This window comes from Thermobia domestica, chromosome 13 (assembly GCF_964235325.1).
Source record: "Thermobia domestica chromosome 13, izTheDome1.hap1.1, whole genome shotgun sequence".
In the NCBI taxonomy this organism is placed as follows: Eukaryota; Metazoa; Arthropoda; class Insecta; order Zygentoma; family Lepismatidae; genus Thermobia; species Thermobia domestica.
The window spans coordinates 142,643,972-142,664,957 of NC_137466.1; the positions used below are offsets into that span (position 1 = coordinate 142,643,972).

The 20,986-nt window shown below is 37.0% G+C and overlaps 1 protein-coding gene across 1 annotated transcript in view; it reads left to right on the plus strand.

The window, feature by feature from the left end:
- The window catches only part of LOC145667801 (cytochrome P450 6l1-like), a 74,676-nt gene that overhangs the window by 41,351 nt on the left and 12,339 nt on the right, over positions 1–20,986 (plus strand). The window contains exon 5 of the mRNA XM_081735234.1: positions 2,233–2,484. Coding sequence (XP_081591360.1) covers positions 2,233–2,484 — 252 coding nt within the window. The remainder of the gene's footprint in view (positions 1–2,232; positions 2,485–20,986) is intronic.

Consider the following 20,986-nt stretch of genomic DNA (forward strand, 5'->3'; position numbering starts at 1 on the left):
ACAAGCGCGCACCCAGAAACTTTTGTTTTGAGGGGTCCAAGCTTTGTGGGGAGATCCAATACTGGAAGCCACTGTGTCTATGTAGTGCTGATTGGGAATGATTCTTCACCCGAAAAGACCATAAGTAGTCGTAAAATAATTCCACTTATGTATATATATATATATATATATATATATATATATATATATATATATATATATATATATATATATATATATATATATATATATAATTATAGAACTAGATTGCTTTCATAAAAGAAAAACTACAGATGAAGTATAAGGTCAAATTTTCATTCTACATTACCATTTCCCAGTTACACAAATATAGTTTTATTGAGAAAATTTACAAATTCATATTGAATTAGGAAATTTGGGAATTCCACCCGGTGAACCCCAAGCGTTGGTGCGCCTCTGTCTTACGTAAAATAACCTTTAGGTGGAGAGTAGTTATAACAGTAAAATCTGTAGTTCTATTTAGGAAACCACAACTATTCTTATCTATTTAAAAAACAAAGAATGACAACTGTCATCGAAAAGTCAAAGGGTATTTTAGATTAGCATAATTTCATAACAAAGGATTTGGCTTCCTATTTAACTTACATTCATTTGCTTTTGAAGTTTGTTGTATTTAGTGCATTTGAAAATTCATAGCTGACTGCATACGATCTGTTTTCTTTTCATCGACGCAATATATTAGTTTAACACGATCTTGATGCTTTTTTACGTGTTTACAAAAAAGTTTAATAACGATGTTTCAAAACAATATAGAATCTGAAAGATCCCGTTTAAAGTAAAAACTATTTCTTACTCGTGGACAGTTTTACGATTTGATTTTAAAAAGTCTGACCTTCTAAGACATGCCACGCATGTTAATATGATCTACCGAAGAGGTCCAACAGTGCAAGAGAACTTGCATAAGTCGATTGGAGACGGTTTGTTAATAGACGTCTGAAATTACTCTAAACGGAGCAGACGATCAAAACAAAATCGAAAACCAAATCTTAATACCTGCTCTCCAGTCATACCATATAGTGAATCTGCGTGTCCTATACCTGCGTGAACCTGCTACGCTATCCGCTTGATCTGCAAAGGAAGGTATCTCCAGAAATCTAGATGTTGTGTGGTCTGCCGAAGAGACGAATCATATTTCGTTACACGCTCCAATTTGGAAAGCCAATGGTGGAATAAATTGTTGATTGGAGGTTTTTTGAAACGAATGTAGTACATTCTTCAGAGTCAGGATTTTTTGCTAAGTTTTTATTTTGAGAATTGAATTTTTAATTAAGATATTAATATATATACAGGATGGGACATAAGTCCCTTACCACCCCTTGTAAAATCCGTGTTCGTGGAAAATAGTGAAAAACAACCATGTACTAACATAGTAGGCCGAGGGGGAAGTCGGATTGTGATGGTGACCAAGATGGTGGCCATCTTGAAAGCCGGCATCTTGATGGATGTACGGCTGACACCACATTCCATGGACACACGACAGGTACTGCGGTGTGGTGATGTAGCAAATGATGCCAGCACTGCTACTGATGTGGCTTCATCTGTTTCGGTCGTGGGTCTTCCACACCTGGGTTTATCTGCTATGGAACCGGTATCCATGAACTTCCGGAAGAGTTGGGTGACACTAACATGGGACACAGGATGTCGATCTGGGTGCCTGGCATTGAATTCAGCTGCTACAGTCCTTGCACTCCTTCCTCCCCATGCCCTGATCAACTCCATCCTCTCTGCTGCCGTTAGCGGCATAATTATTCACCTGCAACAACAGAAACAGTACGGTAAAATTAGCAATTTGAAATGCCCGTAACTTTTGAACACATTAAGATATCAACAAACCGATTTCACCATTGTGTTTATTTTTAAATTCTAGCTTAAAATGATGTGCTTCATGACCAAGTTCCTATTTTAAAATCTTGACGTGAATTCAAGATGGCGGCTTTCAAGATGGCCATCATCTTGGTCACCATCACAATTCGACTTCCCCCTCGGCCTACTATGTTACTACGTTGATGTTGTTCACTATTTTCCACGAACACGGATTTTACGAGGGATGGTGAGGGACTTATGGCCCACCCTGTATAACATTCTTAAATACAAAAGTATAGTCAATGGCGTTTGGTCTGCTTGTAATTTGATGATAAATACACGTACATTTTCAAATGGAATCATAAATTGCACGATTTTTTTATCAGAATTTATCAAGTGCTTTCTTTTTAGAGACCCTTCGAATATATCCACCTGTCAACTTTATAGCACGAACTTGCAATAAAGAGTATACAATTCCCGGAGAAAACGTAACTGTTGAAAAGGGATCACAAGTATATATTGCAATACATGGTATTCACAGAGACCCGGAATACTATCCAGAACCAAATAAGTTTGATCCTGAACGATTTGCTGAAGGTAATAAGAAAGATAAGCAGAATTTTACATATTTGCCTTTTGGAGCAGGACCAAGGATGTGTATTGGTAAGTACGAGATAGAAATTACAATTAGAACAAACGTCTACTAGCTTTAAGTAAATTGCTTGGTTTAGTTGTTTTAAAACCTTATTAACAGATAATCTTTGGTAATTTGTGTTGTTTCCTTTAGTTATTAACAATGTCTACTTCAGTACGTATAAAGAGATTGCTAATGTTACTAGTTATGTGATGATGCGATATTATATTAGAGTTTCCTATAATAAAACGATTCATTAAAAGTAACGTCTTTCTTATATTAGAGATACCCAGACATCTTAACTAGGGAGAGTAACTCTATCTGTAAATGAGCTATTCTGGCCTCAAAATTGGATCTAATGCAATGACACAAACTACATGGGGATCAAACTGTATGTGTTCCCAAAGAATTCGTCTTTATGGAGTAATTGCCCTCTAGAAAAGTGTCTGTAATAACGTTGCCTCACTGGAAAATCTCAAGGTTGAGGAAGTATAATGTAAATAGTTAAAGAAAAAAGACATCCATTTTACGAAAGAACTTATATTTGTGCGTTGCTGCAATTAATTGAGTAATTATTCGAACTCTATCCACAATTACATTTCAAAACCCAGGAGAATTAAAATTTTAAATTTTCGGTAATATTTTAAGCTCTTCTATTAATAAATTATATTCATACCTAGAAATTCTTGAAAGCAAGTGCTGCATCTGTACAAAGTTTTATAGTACTCTCTCTTTCTCTCTCTATATCTCTCTCTCGGGTTCAAATTACATATACGTTTCAATCTCTATTGAGCATTTGAGAATTAAATGCTACCCATGAGATTGCGAAATGAGTGAAAACAACGAGTGGTAATGAGGGGTAACGAAAATTAAGCAGTTCTCACGATGAAGAGCGACAGGTAAAAAGGTTGCGAACTACTGCTTTAAAGAGATATAATCTCACTTTTTCTCAGTGAGTTCTCATAATGGGGTGCTCTTGTGGATTTATGAGGAGATCCGTTCATTGCGGGCAATAAAGGAACAGCTGTGACATATTTTGACGTTTTACAGTGTAGTACGTTTCTTAATGATAGAACGTACAAACCTCTGTCCTATCGGAAGGCTCTTCCGGAAGGACTTTGGTACACGAGCCCCTGTCCTGCCACCAATGGAAAGAATGTGAGTTCATCCTTCCGGAAGGACGGAACCCTTCAGGCTGTACGAATTTTGAAATATGCAATAGACAATATAAGAGTAGATTTAATGTTTCATAGTTGTCACCGAAATTCGTTCTACTCCAAATATTATTGGTATTTCGTGGATCAAAATCAGGAGCGTAAACGTACACATGATCACCTTTAGAAAATATCTAGTCATTATTAAACTAACAGTCGTACTAACATGATTCCTTTTGGGGATAAAATTAAGAGTTCGTACTCCTTCCACCTGGAGAACTTTCTGTCCTGCTGGACGTATACAAAGTACTTTAATTTATAGATAAATATGGTATCACTTTTAAGACGTCACATCCAGCAGGAAAGACGTGGTACGTTCTAAGATTAAGAGTTAAGTGGGTCGGTCAGAGTACAAGGGGATCAAGTGTAATTACCAAGATGTGAGAAAAATTGATTTAAAATTTCTACGGTACACTTTAACTACGTGGAAACGTTGCCTTGCCACTAGCTTTTACATTATAAAAGTTACAGTATCTAGAAATTATTTTTTAAAGCTCCGGAAGGAGCTTCAGATAAAGACTTTAAAGTAGAAATGATTGAAAGGGGACTTGATTCCTTTATGCACTGAACGCGTCAATTAGAGATTAACAAATTGTATGTATAAATTTTATTCAGACCTTCTTTTTCTTTAACAATAACATACATACTTCCGACACAACATTCTAGTTGTTCATATTGAATATTTGATACATAAATAAGTTTTAATTATCATCACAGTGTGGAAAGTATTGGATAACATTCATATCCAGATATACGAAAGAATGAATTTAAGAAACTCCAAACCAAAAACTACAAGTGTGATCTGATTTTTTGAACAAATATCATCATGAGTTTCATAAGTAAACGAAGACGTACTCGTTATATAAGTGAAGATTTCTTCGAAAGAACGTATTTTCTTATTACAGGCTATCATAATAGTGGTTGAACCGAGAAATCAAATTTAGCAACTTTAATTTAACTCATTTCCCATCTTCATACAATGCTGAGATTTAGCACACCGCAAGAAGTCGGGTAACAACACATTACATTGTTATTTTTATATCATTTACATTCAATTAATAATAATTTTAATTGGACCGTTCGCACCGATTTTCTAAAATTAATTATACTCATTCTACAACGCAATACAATGGAAAAATTTTGGACAGTGATGGAAGTCAGGTGACAATATAATTTTCCATTGTTTTATTTGTTTATTTCAATATACTTATTTAACTATTATTAATTTTTTTTCGTTGGACTGTAAGGAGATATACAATACTTTGTTAACTATAATTGTACTTGAATAGAAGTGATCTTTCTTGTGAGTAAATCAGGGAAAATAGCAGAACCACTGAAATAATATCTTGAATATAGTTGTCAGCAATCTCGGAACTGGTTTTTGTCATGTTACTTTGATTACAATACATATTCTACCTAAGGGAAGGCGAGGCTCATAACTAATGTGACCATTTTGGTAGCTCACGAACCCCTTAAACTATAAAGGTAACGAAGAAAATTCTGTTACTTTTTCATCCACCACCTTCGAACATAGATATGTCACCTAAAACACACCTGGAAGTTCAAAAATAGTCCCCATTAGCATCGACGACCTTTCGCCAGCATCGACGACACGGTAGAACTTGGTGGGTCGTGAAGCAGCGAAGGTATCAAGTAATTTTGCACTTCTACTAGGGAACTAACGCCCTCTAAGTTGATTGTCCAAGGAATGGAACAGGTGATAATCAGATGTCCGGGGAGTGTGGTGCAACGTTCGGAGAGTGTGGCGGATGCAATAGTGTTTCCCACCCAAGGCGCAGAATGGTGTCTCCCGGGTTATCCTAGTCATGTGGCGCTCAGCGTTGTCCTGTAACAGGAGAAACCCTTTGCGATTCACAAGTGCTGGCTCCAGAGTTTTGAGTTTTTTTCTTGAACACGGCTCAACTGCTGACAGTACACAGTAAAATTAATGCTCTGACCAGTTGGTGGCAGTTCCCGATGTGCGATGCCGCAAGAAGTCTACCAAACACACAGAAGAACCTTTTTCTGATGCAGTACTGGTTACGGCTGTTTTGGAACCGCCCTATCCAAAAATGACAAGCTTCCTCAGACGAGACAGCAAACAAACACAGGCGACTGTTCTTATTGCCTTCTGGAAAAAGTCGAATCATGTAGGACCCATCGATCCAACTTGTAGTGCTTACCAAGTTGATGGAGGTGCTGCCAAATGGTTTTTCGACGCACACTGAACTGTAGTCCCACTTCCTCACATGTCTAACCACTGTTCGTCTCAATTGCTTTATGAAGATCTTTATTTTGTACATATGTTGCTCTGCCGACAAATGGTGCGCCTTCGAGTATTGCGTCACCGTCCTTAAACTTGTTAAACCACAGCTGCACTGTCTATGTAGTCACGACACCCTCACCAAACGTCTGGCATAACTTCATCCCCGCTGCAGCGGCATTTGACTGAAGTTTGAACTGGTACAGCATACAAGCTCTTATGACGCTCTGTGTAGGTCCAGTGTTCACTTTGTCCGTACCCAAGTTCACGATGTAACTGAACTGCAACAACCGGGTAGTATGTTGAATATATCCACACCAACAACTGAGCTCCGCCTTATCTCCATTCCCATTCAATTCACAGTGTGAGGGCCAATTGAACACAGACCTCCACAAAAAAAGACAGAACAGTCTTGATTACCTTTATGGAAACATGAAATTTGATATATAAAATCATCATTTATAATAACAGGTTATGTCTAAAACGTATTATCGATAAACATTAACTAAAGTGTACTAAAAAGAAAAATGCAAACTATATCAAATAAGTAAAAAATGATCTTTGTCTCAACAAAATTACTCTCTAAGATTATATCTATCCATAATTAATAAGAAAGGCATTGGAGTATTACATACAATATTACAATTTACTGTAGCTCTCTCTATATAGGAATAGCATTTCCTAACATGAAATAACATTCTGCACCATGTTATATATTTTGTTTGTATATAATTCATAATTAATGAAATATTAAATTTAAGTATATTGTGTCACCATAGTAACCTTATTTTATTATTCGTACACAAAACAGTTTATAGATACATATCTTCATATACTAAGTCAAAAATAATATAACAGTTTTTGGCTATCACTTAGGTTTCGGGGATTGAGTACAACAAGCCACGAAACATATACAATCTATGTATCAATCGATTCAACTTCACAAAACAAATCAATCAATACTGATTTCGGCTACTTCCGGTTATCCACTTCTGGTTTAGATATATAGCCTAATTTAGTTAATGACTGTGAAATATAATTAGCAATGAATCATATACAATCTATATATCAATCGATTCAGCTTGAAAAAACAAATCGATCGGAGCCAATTTTAATTACTTGAGGTTACCCACCCTCAGATTACAGAGCCTAAATAAGTTACTGGGAGAGGATATAATTAGCAACAAAACATAAAATAACATAAAATCTATATATTTAGCTTGACAAATCGATCGATAACAATTTATCTACTCCCGGATACTCACTTCCGATTTTAAGATGAATATTTTAGTGGCCGAGGGAGTAGGATAATACTCTATATACCACTCGATTCAGCTTGACAAAACGAATTGATCGATAACGATTTAACGTATTTCCAGTTACTCACTCCCGGTTTACAAAGTAATTTAATTATCGGGCGTGGGGTATAATAAGCAACAAAATATATTCAATCTATATAGCAATGGATTCAGCTTGACAAACCAAATCAATCGATTCCAATTTTAGATATTAACTAGATGGAAAAGTAACCAAGAAAGTTCTGTCGCTGTTTGTGGAGTTCTGTGTTCAATTCGTACTCACAGCATGATTGAATGCGAATGGTGATAAGGCGAAGGTCAGTTGTTGGTGTGGGTATATCCAACACACTACCTGGTTTTGCCACTACAGTAACACCGTGAACTTGCGTAGGTACAGAGTTAACATGGGACCTCAACAGAGCGTCATAAGAGCTTGTATGCTATACGAGTTCAAACTGGAGTCAAACTGCGCTGTATATCAGGCTTGGGAGAGGGTGTCGTGACTACGCGGACAGTGTAGAGGTTGTTTAACAAGTTTAAGGACGGTGACGAGATACTCGAAAAGCCACAACGTGCCGGGAGAACGTGCGGATCTCCACATCGCTATCATTTCAGTATTTCATGAAACGGTTCCAAAACAACCGAAACCAGCACTGCACCAGAAGAAGGTCCTCCTGTGTGCTTGGTGGACTGCACGAGGCATTATGCATCAGGAACTGCTACCAGCTGGTCAGAGCATCAATGCAACTGTGTACTGTCAGCAGTTGAGCCTTGTTCAAGAAAAACCCAAAAGTCTCGAACTAGCACTTCTGAATCGCAATGTAGTTCTCCTGTTATAGGACAACGTAATTCCCACTTGGCTAGGATGACGCGGGATACCATACTACGCCTTGAATAGGCAACACTATTGCATCCGCCATATGCCCAGGACATTGCACCGTCCGACTATCGCCTGTTCCGTACCTTGGACAATCACCTTTGAGGACGCCAGTTTAAATAACTAGTAGAGGTGCAAAATGCACTTGATACTTTGTTTGCTTCACGGACTACCATGTTCTACCGCGGTGGAATCCATGGCCCCCCAGAAGGTTGGCAGAAAGTTGTCGATGCTGATGGGGACTATTTTGGATCTCCCAAGTATGTTCGAAGGTGGTGGGTGAAAAAGCGAAAGAATTTTCTTCGTTACCTTTATACGTCCTACTACTCACTTCCAGTTTAAAGTGTCTAATAAAGTTAAAGTAGGTAGCGTATAATCAGCAACAAATCATAGATAATCTATATATCAATAGATTTAGCTTGATAAGAACAAATCCATCAAAGACACCTTTAACTAGTTTCGGTTTACAGAGCCTAATTTAGTTACCTGGATGGTCTATAATCAGCAATAACACATAGAGATTCTATATATCAATAGATTAACTTTGACAAAAGTTGATAGATACTGATTTTAACTACCTCTGAATATTCGCTTCAATTTAAGGGAGCCTAATTTATTTACCAAGAGTGGGGTATAATTAGCAACAAACATATTAAATGTATATATCAAACGATTTAAGACAGAAACATAATTTATCAATCTCAATTTTATAATAGCTCCGGTTACCTACTTCCGGTTTTCAGATAAATATTTTAGTTACTGAGAGGGGCGAGGGTAAAATTAGGAACAAAACACATTCAATCTAAATATTAATCGATTCAGCTTGACGAAAGAAATTGATAGACACAGATTTTAAGTACGTCCTGTTACCCATTTCCAGTTTACAGATCATTTTTGTTACTGGAGGTGGTATATAAACAACCGCAAAACAGACAATCTATATATCAATCGACTTAGGTTGACTGGACAAATCGATAAATACCAATTTCAACTACTTCCCATTAACCACTTTTGGTTTACCTATCCTAATATAGGTACTGGTGTTTGGATATAATTAGCAATGGAACATGTGTAAAGTAGATGTCAATCGATTCATCTTGACAAGCAAATCGATCGATACTGGTTTTAACTACTTCCTGTTAGGCAATTCCGGTTTACAGATCCTAATGTAGCTAAAAGGGGTGATCAATAACCAGCAACTATTCATAGACAATCTCGCGTATATCCATACATTCAGTTTGAGAGAAAGAAAAACATCAACATCGATTTCAACTATCTACAGTTATCCACTTCCGATTTACTGAGTAATTATTTATCGGGAGTGGTGTATAATTATCAACAAACCATAGCTATAAAATCTGTATTTCAAGCGAATTAGCTTGACGAAAGAAATCGATCGATAGCGATTTTATCTACTTTCGGTTACCCACTTCTAGTTTACAGAGAAATATCTTAGTGATCGTGGGTTGGATATAAACAACCATAAAACTTAGACAATCTATATATCAATCAATTCACCTTGAGGAAACAAGTCGATCGATACCAATTTTTACTAATTCCGGTTACTCACTTCCAGTGTAAAGAGCCTAATTTAGTTACCACGGTTGTGGGTTATAATCAGCAACAAAATATATTCAATCTATATATCAGTCGATTCAGCTTGACAAAACAAATCGATTGTTGGCGATTTTAACTACTTCCTGGTTCTCTCTTCCACTTTACAGAGCCAAGTTTAGTTACGAGGGATGGATTATATTTAGCAACGAAACCCATACAGTCTATATATAATCGACTCAGCTTGACAATATTAATCGATCGATACCGATTTTAACTACGTCCGGTTTACAGATCCTGATTTAGTTACCAGGGATGATCTATATACTGTATCAATAGATTCAGCTTGACAGAAAATCGATCGACAGCACTTTAACTATTTCAGCTGGTTTAGAGAGTTTAATTTAGTTTCCAGGGTGAGTTATAATTAGCAACAAAACATATAAAATGTATATTTCAATCGATTTATCTTGACAAAACAAATCGATAGATACCGATTTTATCTACTTGCGATTTCCCAGTTTCGGTTTACAGAGAGATATTTTAGTGAGTGTAGGTGGTATATAATCAGCAACAAAACATAAAAAATCTATATATCAATCGATCCAACTTGACAAAACAAATCCATCAACACTGATTTGAACCACTTCTGGTTACTCAGTTCCGGTTTAGAGAATCTAGTTTAAATACAAGGCGTGGGGTATAATCATCAACAAAATATGTTTATTCTCTATATAAATCCCTTCAGCTTGACAAAACAAATCGCTCAATACCGATTTTCCCTACTTCTTGTTACCCACTTCCAGTAACAGAGCCTAATTTGATTATCGGGAGTGGGGTATAATTAGGAACAAAACATAGACAATCTGCATATATATCAATCAATTCAGCTTGACAGGACAAATCAACCAATACCGATTTTATTTATTTTAGGCTACTCATTCCCTTGCCTAATTTAATTACACAAGGGTGCTGTATAACCAGCAGCAAAATATAGAAAATCTATATTTAATTTAACTATTTCTGATTTACGGTGCTCAATTTAGTTGCTGGGGTTAGGGCATAATCAGCAACAAATCTACGTAAGAAGAGCCTCTAAGAGAACGACTTGTATATCATGATCCACGAGGGTTTCGTTTATTCCTGGGTTGGGGAGGGGAGGACGTTATGTCGCCTGACCGGGACTCCATTATAGTGGGCGGGATTGCTGCTTCTGTGACGGAGACTCGGAAGTTTGCCATGTGTGGTGACATCTTATAGAACTCGAGAACGATCTGTGGCGGGTGGAAAGTAGGGATGGCCACAAAGTTCCGGTTTCGACGGAATCGGTTCCGCGAGGAACCGGTCCTCGGAAATCCGGTTTTCAGAACCGATCCCGGACCTGGATGCGAAACCCGGTTCCAGAACCTGATCTTAGGAACCGGTTCCAGTCCTGGGTAAGGAAACCGGTTCTAGAACCGGATCTTAGGAACCGGTTGCAGATCTGGATCTGAGAACCCGGTTCCAGAACCGGATCTTAGGGAACGGTTCCTGAACTGGATCCGAAAACCCCAAGACCCGTAAAGGAGGAACAAACTTCACCTTCAAAACACTGCAAAGAGAACTATGCGCTTGTGCCCTACCCGCCCAGACCCGCTTGTGTCTCCAGAAAAAATTGTTGGTCCTATAGTGGTTGTTTAGCCAAATGAGTTTGCCAGTTTGCCTGTTTAGTCAATGAGTTTGCCAGTTACCCAGTTCATTTAGCCAAATGAGACAAGCGGCCGCCGTCTGTACGCCTGCCTGTCGCTTCCACCATTTCAACTAGCACACTGTTCACAGCCTTCCAGCAGCTCGGGTTTAGCGTAGGGATGGCCACAAAGTTCCGGTTCCAGAGAAACCGGTTTTGAGAACAGGTTCCAGGCCTGGATCCGAAGAACCGGTTCCGGAAAAAGATCTCCTGGAAACGGATCCGTTCAGACCCGAAAGCCGGTTCTGGAACCGGTTCTGGTCATCCCTAGTGAAAAGCCTAAGACGTGAACGGAAACGTTTCGTTTTCAACGGAAAAGGGGGAGAACTTCTAGAAGAGGACGCAAAGAGAATTGCTGAAGTTTTACTCTCGGTATTTTTAATGTATTGTGAAATAAAGTAAGTGAATGTAGTTTGGAAATGATCGTTTGCAAGTCATCCGCAGAAACATTCGTCGTGGGTGCTGGTGGTTGAGAGGTAACGCGAGACTAAAGGAGCTCAATCGTTTCGCTGCTAACAGTTCAGCCCTCTCAAGAGTAGCCTGTGAAACCAATTCATCAAAAAATACAATGGGTCGTTGTGCAAGCTCAACCATATATATGGGAAGTAATTCACAATGATATTCAAAAGATGCTCACCTTTGTGGCTAAGTGATTAGCGCACGCACCTTTGGCGTGGCAGACTGGGTTCAATTCCAGGCGGGAGCTCATGTGGCCCGGATTCCACTTTAATCAGTAGGTGACGTCTTATATAGCGTCGCTGCTGAAAGGATTAAACTCCAAATCAAGTCGAAAGTAGGGATGGCCACATTTTCCGGAAAAACCGAAAACGGAAAATATTTTTCCGGTAACCGGAAAATTGAAAACGGAAAACGGAAAAGGGAAAATTTTCCGGAAAATCGGAAACGGAAAATTTTCCGGAAAATCGGAAGGCGGAAAATTTTCCGGAAAACGGAAACGGAAAATTTTCCGAAAAAAAAACGGAAAATTTTCCGGAAAATCGGAAACGGAAAATTTTCAGGAAAATCGGAAACGGAAAATTTTTCGGAAAAACGGAAACGGAAATTTTCCGGAAAACGGAAGACGGAAAATTTTCCGGAAAATGAAAATGTTCACTTGGAATAGTGACATTGGTCGTCTTACATTAAGAAATATAACGAAAAATGCTACGCGAAAACAACCTGTAAATGAGGCAATGCTCTTCACCATCTAATGCTAAAGAAACGCAACTCAAACTTAACATTGGGCAGGAGAGAAAAGGTCGAGTAAATCAGCGACGAAACATTCCTTCCTCCTACATCTATTTGTACACTTGCTTAATCATGTACTTTATTTTTGTTTGCGTGAGGGCTTGCAGATCATTCGTTTGCACCGGGAAATTCCCATCATGCGTGTGTTTCGGGGAATCCCCGATTATGCGTGTACCTGAGGGCAGAACTCTGGCAGTAGAGCTGGCAGTGCGTTATTAATACAACTGGTATGTTTATATTCCAACCATTTCTTCATTGCTTATCGTGATCACGGTGATCTGTCAAGGTCACAGATCCTGGGGGGCCGGGGGCAGCCCCCTCAAAGTTCATGTGGACCCCGCATTCTATTTATAAATATACAATATTTTGCACAATTTGAATTCAGTTTGTCTTAAAACCCTCATATATACCTTCTGCATCTGAATGGATCCCCAAAGTTACAGAGAAATTGGCGCCCTAGATTGATTCTATAGAATCCACACGCAGTAGTATTGGCGGGAGTACACTACGTATTCCAACTGAGCTCAGGCGTTAGAACATCGGATTAACATTCAGGAGGCCGATGTTCGATTCGAGCACACTATCGTCCCGATGTTTTTTTTTTCTGTAAGTTTATTACTCAGTTACATCCGACCTGTGCCATAGACTTTTTAACCCTAAGATAAATTCAATTCTACTGATGTAATCCAATTTTACACTTTACCCTGGTGTTACCATCTTGCAACTATAAGCGTCACAAATTCCAAATACCGGTACTATTGAGATAAATACCATAGTATGTAGCACTACTTGAAACTAGCGCCGGCTATTCATATAATGATCTATTCCACATAATTCTCTTCGTAACTTTTTCCGCTACTTTCTCTTAAACTGAAGGACGATTCCACCTAGTCATCGATACATCAATTCAGTTCTCAATGCTGACTTATTATCTATGATTTTGTATGCATTTGAAAGTTTTACTTATTATTAGAGTAACCCAAAAGCATACAAAAGCATAAAAAGCATAATAGCTATTTACACATACGGTTGGTACATTGAACATGGTTGTGGCTGTCTAAGGGTCCAGAAGAAACTAATTTTAAAAGCATAATTTTAGAAAATAAAGCATAAAAAATAATTTAAAAGATATAGCACAATTCTTTAAAAAAATCTCTTTAACTTCAAGTTTAACATATTGTATTAATATTTTTAAGAAACAATATTTACAGTGCAAAATCATTGAGAACATAACAATGCAACAATGAAAAGCTTATTTTTATTTTTGTAAACTTTTTGGTCTAATCTTTTGACGTGGAGAAAAAAATAAAGGACAAAAAGAAGAAAACTTCCACCAACAATGAATAGTACACAAGAACTCCACACTATAATGTTACGTGTACCTCTTGAAGTTGAGCACTTTCTGTACTTATTGGTGGTATCTTTTACTTTCCCTTTCTGTATATATGCACCTCTAAGGCGCACACAAGTGATTAAAAAAAACTGACTCGAGTAAAGCCTCTCTTTACAGTGCATTAGGTAGAAAGTTCATTAAATATGAAAGAAACTGGTTGCATAAAATATTAATAAATTGATCAAGATATTTAGAATATTTAATGTATAGTAAATATTATACGTTATACACGATTGATGTAAAACAATGATTGAAATTAATAATAAAGCATAATAAAGCATAATTTGAAAAAAAAATAAAGCATAATGTGGGTTGCTCTACTTATTATTTTACATTCATGTTTTGTTACTAAATTGTGAACTCATAATGCAATCAAAGTATTTTTATTATTATTATTATTATTATTATTATTATTATTATTATTATTATTATTATTTCATAAACGTAGAGGATAATCTAGGTGCTGCTACTTCTATATCTCAGATTATCGCTTCACCTGGCGCACGCTCATATGCATCTAAAGTAACAGAAAGATAACAGAAAAAATGTTTTACAAATAAGGGAACATAGTAGTACGTAAGAAACAGAAAATAATTCTGTCTGATCTCAGAGACCCTAAACCTTGTTCTTCCGCAAGAGCAGAGGTGCTTGATAGTAAAATAAGTAATACGGTACCAAAGGATTCTTCTTCCTTTGTCTTTCGTTGAAGCAATTCGGTTTCTTGAATTTATGAATGAAGTAGAACCAAGTTACGACTCACCATCCAGGCAAACTGTAACTCGCCGTATTGAGGCCTTGTTTTCTAAGGAGAAGTGTGGCTGCAGAATCGATTGATTTGACAACAGATAGCTGGGCTTCGCAGGCTACGGAAAGTTATATTACAATCACAACCCACTATATGCTTCCATCTAAGTTCAATAAGTTCAGTCCTTCAAATAATTGAAATAGAAGTGAGGCACAAAAGGGTAAACCTAATTCAGCACTTAGCCCATGTTGCAGAGTAGTGGAATATTTTAGATAAAATACATGCAATTGTCTATGACAATGCTAGTAATATCACAAGTGCGGTACGAGAACTTCCGTATGCAAGCATATGTTGTTTTGCTCAGACCCTAAACTCTCTATAATTAAGGGACTTGCAATAGAGAAAATCGAGAAAATGTTAAGTGTTGTTAGTCGGATTGTTTCCCACTTTAAATATAGTACGTTGGCAACGTCAGAACTGGAAAAACAGTAAAGGTTATTAGGATTGGAAGTACATTTCCTTATACAGCAAGTTAAAACTCGGTGGAACAGCATACATGAAATGCTTGAGAGATTGATAGAACAAAGGAGAGCTCTTAACAATGAATTATCAGATAGAAATGTAACAAAGACGTAAGATTGCAAGAAATTTAACCCTTTAAGGATGTCCAAAATGTTAGACTTTCACTCAAACAGCTACTGCTTCCTTACTATTTATCGTAGGATCATGGTTCATACCTCGTTTCTCTCACGATAGAGCATACTTACCAACGATACCACGTGTCGGTATCATAAAACTTAACCGGAAAATCGAAAAAAACGGAATTTTTCTGAAAAAATAGCCCCTTCGTAACACTTGCGCCCCTGGTGCCCGTCCCCGGTTTCACGTAGGGATCTAAAAAATTGATAAATACCCAAAGGTAGGTCCACACATAATCCTTATGCAAGTTTCAATCTGATATCTTGAAAACTAAAGGCGTGAAGAAGTTTTGAAATTTGCCTTAAGAAAAAAGTCACGTCCCTTCGCACCACTTGGCACCGCCAAGTTGACTATCCGGTTCCAAAACGCATCTGCGGTGTTCTTTGGTCCATCCTTGACTTGAAAAATAAAAAAAAATCCCGGCTTAAATACCTGTTATAGAACCTAAATAAGCGGTCAAAGACGATAGTACGCCATGGTATATAAATATAACAGAACTCTTTAAAAGGTTAAACTTCCTACAGACTAGGGTTGACTACATTTTCAGGGAAAACGGAAAACGGAATATAATTCTTCCCGAAACTGGAAAATTAGAAACATGGAAAATTTTCCGGAAAAACGGAAACGGAAAATTTTCCGGAAATTCGGAAAACGGAAAATTTTCCGGAGAAACGGAAAATGTGATTTCCGGAAACCGGAAAACTCTTTTTCCGGAAATGGCCATCCCTAGTCGAAAGAAGCTCTGTAAATGAAAGTTCTCGAGAAAGTTGTTTACTCAAATACTGCTTAGCATAGATGTATGCAAGCAAGGGTTCATGTGGAAATTGTACACGTACTTTATACTTTTCTGCTATTGTTAACTGAGGGTCAGAACTAGAAAACTAGGCAAAAAGATTTTCTTTAAATCCGCCCAACTGAACGTGGCATGCTCATCCCCAGGTTGGTCTATACTTTTTTGTCTTATCTTGGTGTTAGGAATAACCCCCAAAATGTTGTCGATGTTGTTTTCAAACACCCTGTACATATATTTGATTTTTGCAATCCCTTAACTTTTATTCAGTAGGATCCTTCCAGACTTGGCATTTTTTCTCACCTGTGTAATAAAATTTTAGTTCGATCGGAAGAATAGTTTCTGCAGCAGTGAAGTGGGTTGGTTATATTCGTCGTTTTCTGAGAGGATTCTCTTCGAATCAATAATATAGTTATAGAATGCATTTTTGCTCCCCGTTCGGATAAAGTTAAAAATCACAAATACTGGGAAACGTGTTTATCTTTTATGGGTAGTTAAGGTGCCGCGTTATGTTTCTAGCAAGGCTTGTTCAGGCGATACTAAAATATTCGTATAAATATGGAATCCCCACTTTCATAAGTAACACGATAAAAGCTAGTTCAAAGTATAGGATAAACATATCCCCCCAAAAAATCATTTCAGTCGGTCCAACCGTTTACCACGTATATTACAAACTCAGGGCCATAGATCAATTCCATTGTGGATGAAGATAAGAAAGGAAGAAAGTTAAAAATTGTATTGGATATATGTAGTTTTTAATTCAAAATAGTGCATTTTTTCTAACCACACCCAGCGTTGGAGCCCCACAGTATAAGGTGTAAGGCGTCCATTGTTAAATAAAAATAGTAACGTTTACAGCTCTGCAGGCTGTTTTCCTAATAAACTTAATAGTATACAAAAATGAGACAGTAAATGTGCACATTGTTCTGTTATGGAACGTGGTATACATCAAAATCTATTTCCAGCAACTCACTGTGGCATAGTGTAGGTTTACGGGAACAGAGTGCTGGACAGGCAACGTTGCTTTTTCACGTTACGTAGAACGCCTTAGAAGTGTGGGGCCCAAACGACTGGTGAGACTTTAAACAATCCACTATGTTAGATTCAAAACCACTCGGATTTATTAAGTACGGCTTCGTACTTGTATAGGGAAACTTAGGACATATAGCAAGGTTGCATTACAGGATGTCCTGGAGGTTTCGAAATGTTACACTAACCAGGTGGACTATGCTAATAAGGGACATCACCCAAGTGTCCGGCTCCGGTTTCAATGAAATTTTATTTTCTGATACAGGGCATGTATGCATTATTTGCGATGACGGAAATGTTTGCCATGGTGCATGGTTTCTATTTCTTAAATAATTTTTAAGAGTTGTGATGTTATTATTAGAGATTACTGTAGAAGTTTCTTACTACCCTTTGTAAACGGAGTGTTAGTGAAAGAACAATCATGTAGATACATATAAGGCCTAGAGGGAAGTCGTATGGTATGTATGGCTTTGACAGCAGCCATCTTGGAATCCCTTATTTTGAATTAAGGTAAATTTTTTAAATGGGAATTGGGTAATAAGATACATAGTCCCGGGCTAGAATTTAATCAGGAAAACAATGGTGAAGTTAGTTTTATGATACGCACATTTGGGGAAAAGTTACAGGAATATGAATTGTCTATACTTGCTATGTGCGTAACAGCGTTTGCATACGTCCCCGGCAATGCCGGAACCGGAACCGGAGCTGCTTTGCACACACGGCCGGCGAAACCGATGCCGGATCCGGCAATTTTCACCGTATGTTTTAAGATTCCAACCGGAACTTTGCAAATATTGCCATGGGTCGTGTTTTCTAAATTTATTACGTTTGTTAAGAGTTGCGATTTGTCAGTTCATGAATTGTGTTGGGATAAGTATTCAGCAATCTTTCTGGATTTTGAAGATTTGCAATGTAATTATTTATTTCAACCTAGAATACATGAGAAGCCTATGAGTCTATGTGACGTAAAGAAATACAAATGAAATTATAACAAATTTTTGTTATTTGAACACAAAATTATCAGGGAATGTAGAGAACATGTTAAATCATAAAACATAAGGTAAAAATTAGGAGTGTTGCCAATTTGAAAAATCGAATAATGGACGTTTGGTGAACATTAGAAGCAGTTCTAAATTCATACTGGTTAACTATAGAACAAAAATAAGCATACCTATGGCTTTTTGGCAAAATGTGCTTTAAAATGAGGTGTCATATGCTATGGTTTTCATTTTTACAAAAAAAAAAAAAAAAAAAAACACTGTAATTCAAAATTCAAAATTCCTTCACTGTAATTTCAGGATGGCTGCCGTGTATGTTACCCTTACCGTACAACATACCTCTAGCTCTAATATGTATTACTGAAGCTTTTGTCCATTTGTTATCATTAATACGCGGGTTTAAAGCGGAGGTAAGGGACTTACGCACATAGTAAGTATAAACAATTCATATGCCTGTAACTTTTTCCCAAATGTGCGTATCTTAAAACTAACTTCACTATTAACTTCTAACCCGAAATTATATTTCATATTACCTTATTCCTTTTTTTTAAAAAAAATGACCTTAATTCAAAATGGCAGATTTCAAGATGGCTGCCGTGAAGGTCATAGCTACCATACGACTTCCTTCTAGGCCTTGCATATATCCACGTGGTTCTTCTTCACTTTTTCATTAACACTCGTTTACAAAGTGTAGTAAGGAACTTCTGCAGTAATCTCTAATAACCACATCACAACTCTTAAAAATTATAAATAATAGAAAACATGAACTATAGCAAAAATTTTTGTCATCACAAATAACGAATACATGCCCTCTATCAAAAAAAAATCATTGAAATCGGAACCGGACACTTGGGTGATGTCCCTTGTAAGTATGTAGTGGCGCATTTTTAGCTGGTATCATCCAGCTTTCACAAATTCTTAAATCGTTGATAAGCTGAAGGTAAAAAACAGGACTGTATTAAACTTAGTTCACCTAACAACTTATTTTTATTCGAACTACTATAACTATATATTGGTCTGGTAACTGAGATTTAATCTCCTTGTTTTTTCCGTTCAAGAGATCCCAAAATGATATTACTCCGGGCTAACATTCGGCAGTCAGTCAGACTCAATTGAATTTCGAAGTTTTACATTTTTATCTAACTTAAGTAGCTTTTCTGTTTGTTAATGATCACTTGTTTCGACCAACAATTTTCCATTTTGTATCTTAAAAATATTTTCGATCTTATAGACTATATATGTAACAACTTCGTTTATTAGCTATACAACGGGATAGGCCATTACTATGACTCAAACAATTAGATTCAACAGCTGAACTTTCCTTGTTATTTCCTGATACCATAAGACACTGTACAACAAGAATCGCGATACTCATTTTTTCAAATTAGCTACATTCGGGACATATCAGTTTTGGCGTTCTAGGAGAGGGTGAGTCCGAATCTGGAATTAAAGATTATTTACTCATAAAAGTGTTTCAATGTTAAGCATTATAAACGAAAACTACATGAGGTCAAAGCAATACAACAACGACGCGTTCATTAGGAGAAGTAGCGCTCCTTCCCTAGCAATTTTGTACACCGTTCCTCACCGAAGTTATCAGCGTAGATCAAGAAGAATAAGAAGTGTACCACATGATCATAGTCAACAAAACACACGGTCCTGCAGTGATAATAACTAATAGAAAAAAACAATAGAAACACGAATTAAGTAAGCATAACACTTACAGACTCAAAAGAAGTTACTAATAAAGGGATAATTTTTTTTAACACTTTATATTTTTACACAATTTTTTGAGTTTTAAAATTCATATACAAAAATACACAAAACACTGGATTCTCACAAAGGGCAGGGTAGAATTATGCACATCCACATGTGGCAGAGGAAGATTTTTTTTTTTTTTTGTTCATCCTTTGCATCATGTTTCCCATAACCACTCCATAAGTCCAACGATCGAATTTATAACTGCAAGGCCAAACGAAAGGCAAGTGAAAGGTGATCAAAAAATGGTAGATGAAGCTGCCCTCTCACCCGTTTTAGACATCGACAGTATACCGCACTTCCGATGAAAGAACATTCGCTTACTAACCTAAAACATTAGAAACAATTTATTTTTAATTTCTTACTTTTCTACTTAATTGCATTCTGATTAAAACTTGTCCAAATTTATGTAAACAGTACTTATTAAAATATATTTTACTATATTTCAGGTCAGCAGCTCGCGCTATTCGAGTTAAAAGTCGGCATCATTTACATATTGAGCCACTTTGAGTTACGGACGTGTGATAAGACTCCAAAGGACGTCGGTCTTCACCCCAAACACCTGTTCGCTACTCCAGACAAACCTCTCTGGTTGACCATTATCCACAGAAAGGGGAATATAAAGCCAAGACCAAAGGAAATTTAAACATTTTTGCACTTCACATTGCATGTTTTGCTTCCTTCCGTTTATTTTTTTATTTTTGTTCTTAAGTTTAATGTTTAATGATTATGCACCAAGACTAACACGTGAGAAAGACTGTGATAACGATAATAAATAGAACGGAAGAATGAAGAAGGTAGTACAAAACGAGGGAACCCATTTACACTGAGGTTGTCTACTGCAAAGCTCACTTGTTATGAGCTGTAATCGAACCAGGGACCCTATACAATTGGTGTTTGTGTATCTGGCGCGTGCTTTCATGTGTGTACTAAAGAGAA